Source organism: Vitis vinifera, chromosome 16 (assembly GCF_030704535.1).
Source record: "Vitis vinifera cultivar Pinot Noir 40024 chromosome 16, ASM3070453v1".
In the NCBI taxonomy this organism is placed as follows: domain Eukaryota; kingdom Viridiplantae; phylum Streptophyta; class Magnoliopsida; order Vitales; family Vitaceae; genus Vitis; species Vitis vinifera.
In genome coordinates, this window is record NC_081820.1 from 17,161,099 (window position 1) to 17,164,971 (window position 3,873).

At 32.5% G+C, this 3,873-nt stretch overlaps 1 protein-coding gene across 1 annotated transcript; it reads right to left on the bottom strand.

Annotated features, from left to right (window-relative positions):
- Positions 1-2,324: 2,324 nt before the first annotated feature.
- LOC100244927 (21 kDa protein) lies at positions 2,325-3,216 on the bottom strand. The gene has a single exon (XM_002264168.5). The coding sequence runs from the start codon at positions 3,159-3,161 to the stop codon at positions 2,553-2,555; it is 609 nt and encodes a 202-aa protein (XP_002264204.1). The 5' UTR covers positions 3,162-3,216; the 3' UTR covers positions 2,325-2,552.
- Between the last annotated feature and the right edge of the window lie 657 nt (positions 3,217-3,873).

A 3,873-nucleotide genomic window follows, 5' to 3' on the forward strand; every position in this document is an offset into this window, starting at 1 on the left:
ACTAACTCTGTTTTATGATAGTTCTTTATTACCTGTTGCTAAGGTATGCTCTTACTCTCACTTTGTTTATTTATTCGTCATCATGACTTGTTGTTGATGTATGATCATTTCGGTATCCATTGATCTCCTAATTAATTGTCATGTTTGCTACACCTTATTTAGTAGAGACCAATTTTTAGGGGCTTAGAGGGGTGCTACGGTTTTTACTGTACCTTCCTAATAAGTAATCTGATCCTTGAACTTAGACTCGGTTTTTCATAGACCTGTCTTTTCCAAATAAAGAGTCACACTTAGAGTTTTCTTTCTTATTTTGTTTTTCCGTTTAAAATAAAAATAAAATAAGTGATGAATCCAAAGTTTTTTTTTTTCTAAAAATCAATTTTTTCACCAAATAAAAAAAAAAAAGAGTTTCGCCATCGAGTGAGAACGCATCAAGTAAAATGTGGGATCCACAACATCACAATAGGTGTCCTACGATTGCATTGCATGAGAAAGGGCACCGTAAGTAGCTTGCGGAGGAGCTAAGATATGCCCCATCTTACTAATAATAACGAAGGGCTGAAGAACATACTCTCTTTTGGGTAGACCTTCCCTTCAAAGGGGAACCAATTCCTTAGTGGCTTGCTAGTTGGCCAAGGCTATCCTTAGTGCTGGACAGTTTCACCACTTCGTTAAAAGTATGCCTTCCTAAAGCTGCCATTGGGGAAATATATATATATTTTCAAATGAAAAAGTTTCGTGCTTAAAATTTGAAAACGCGTCAAAGTGTAAAACACTTCATTAAAAGTGTTGGATTTTGAATATAATAAAGCAAAGTGTAAAACATGCACCGAGAGTAAAAGTATATTTAATCTTATTTTTAATAAATATTTTATGCACAGTAATTGATCTTTAATACATCATATTGCACTATTTATCTCAAATATTTGAAAATAATTTTTAATACAAAGACAAATATATACTTTTTATACATCAAGTTCTATCTTATTTATTTATTTTTTATTTTTTATTTATTGCATAAAACTAAGAAAAAAAAAAGGAAGGGAAATGTATCTCAAAGGAAACTAAATTATTGAATTCGTCCATAATAATTTATTTTCAGTTCCACACAGATACTATGGAAGCTGAAACAGATTGTGGCCAGCAATGTCTTTCGAATGCTTTAAACAATCGCCGACCATCCAAGTGGCTGGCATAATTGAAGCATGCGGGCAAAGCATTATTTCATTTGATAAAGAAGCTAGGCCCCGCACAACTGCCTCTCCCAGAATATCTCGGATGATTTGTCTTTTTATAGGCCATGTTTTCAAAAACGTGTCTAAATTAATTAATTATTTTTTAATATTTTAAAAAATATTTTTAAATTTATTTTTTTAAAATTAAGAACTCAAATATAAAAAATAATTTTTTTACTTATTGAAATGATTATATTTATGTATAATGTAAATTTTTTTAAAATATTATTCATATTTTCGATTATCTTTTGGAATATTTAAAAAAAAATTAAAATACCTCAAATTTATTCTGAAAAATGATATGGTTTTTGAATAAATTCTCAAAATCATATTTTCAATAAAAAAAAAAGATAAATATCATAGTGTTAAAAACTGGATCGGATTTGGCCGGTCTAACTGTTGACTAGATCCAAATCCGGTCCAGGTCAACATTTGAGTCGGAATGGTTATGAATCGCCATCGAATCGAATGACCGTTGAACAACTAAAAGAAATAGATTCTTCCCAAAATTTTTATAATAATAAAAATGAAAACAATTTGAAGTAAAATAATATAATTTTTTTTAAAAACTATAAAATAATTAATATATGTAACTTTTAATATATATATATATATATATATATATATATATAGATATATAAATTAAATAACTTTCAATAAATAACTTCATATTTAAATATTATATATATATTTTATTTAGTAAAATATTAAAATATTAATACATCTATAGTATATACTAATTTGATAATAATGAACAAATAAATATTATTAATTTTTTATTTCCTTAAGTATTTAAATTTTTATAAAAATTTTAAATTTTAATAATATGTAAATTATATATTTATGATGTCACTGATACGAGAATTGTGAATAAATATGTTATTTAAGTTAGAAAAATTGCATTTCAAGAACCGTAAGAAGAAACTCTTTCTATCTCCTTCTCCTTTGTTTTCAACCTTCTTCATCATCTTCTTCTTATTATTATTATTATAATTTAAGAAAAATATTTCTTTAAAATGATGAAAAAGTTTCACGCTTAAAATTTGAAGACGAAGATGACCACAATTCATTCACAAAGAATACGGTAGCTAAGGTTGAAAATTGTACTATAATGGATATGAAGCAACTGACCCAACCATCATCTAGCACACAAAATACATATATCGGTACGATTTCTCTAATAGACTTGCTACAACCACTCAATGGAAGAGCAGTCAGGACCCACACCTAGTAGCATTCCATGTTTCTTGCAGCAAGGCATTTAGGATTAATTAGTACCCCAATTGAACCTTAGCCGCTTAGAAACGCCTAAGTTGGCTAATTGTGAAGGGAAGCATAACTATTGATCAAACCCAAGGCGTTGCTAGTCATATGCGCCATGTTAACTATGCGAGCCCTCACGGTGGTCTTTAGATTCCCATTCATGGCGTTTCCGGCGAACCCATCAGTGCACGTGTCCTCATCCGTCAAGGCAGTACTAACCCATGTTTGTATGTCATCCATCATGAGCCCAAAATTGGAGCCTTTTATTTGGGTCATCTCCCCCATTGCTCTTCGAAGCTGATCTACTGAGTCGCTCAACTCTTCCACACAGTCGTGCATGGCTGCAACTTCTCTAGGCTTTAGGCCATGACTTTGCACCATCTTTGACATCAGGGATGATGTAGATCGTGCGGTTGAAAGGGTCACAGCAAGGGCTGTGTCTGCTAGAAGCTTTGGGCTGGTTTGGATTACACTGGCATGAGCTGAGAGGGAGGTGTAGCAAAGTCTGGGATAAGTGGTTGTACCACAAGATGTTCGGATGAACTCGGTGCTGGCTTTATCAGCAGCAGGCCTGGCTGCTGAGCTTAAGTTTATGTAGGAAGTAAGGGAAAGAAAAATGAGAAGAGCTGGAAGGAAATGGCTAGAAAAAAATGAGCCTTCCATATCTCTCCTAGTTACTTGCAGAGAAACTTGGAGGTTAGGGATGAGACTAGGGAATAGAAGGGTAGTCCTTTTATAGACGAATTGGAAAACTTCTAATGTGGGTTAAGTTATAAAAATTAAAGGAGCCAACTCCACAGCATGACCTATATTTCTCATACACCACTACTTGTTATAGGTCCCACGATAATTCAACTTGTCCAGAGGTCACAATAGATGAGTTAAATATTAATAGTAACAGCTGAAGTTCATGGTTTCCCTTAATCCAGAATGTTAGGACTAATACTTGACTCATAAGTGGTCAATCCGTACTTCTTTGTCCCTAACTAGCACGATATATGGGGTTATGTTAATCGTTACCCTTCAGCATGATTTCAGTGATCAAATTCTGAGTTTATAAGCCTATCGTTCACCTTAACATGGTCAATCCCAAAATGAAAGTTGACCCCTTCGGTGGAAAGCTCTCATGGTTCCTGGTATGATTTTCCTTAGGTTATAACTGCAAGCGTGTGTATATATATATACCTTCTAAATAGTAATTTCCTTAAAATGGTTTCTAAGCTATAAAAACTAGTTACTAATTAATCTCAGTTAGATTGAAGTTGTTAGTATACATACATCAAAAACAGTTGGTGAGGTCGACAAGAAAAGGAGGATATCAATATCTAGAATTCTATGATTCTCAGCTTTCTTTTTCAGAGCATACAGCCATGGA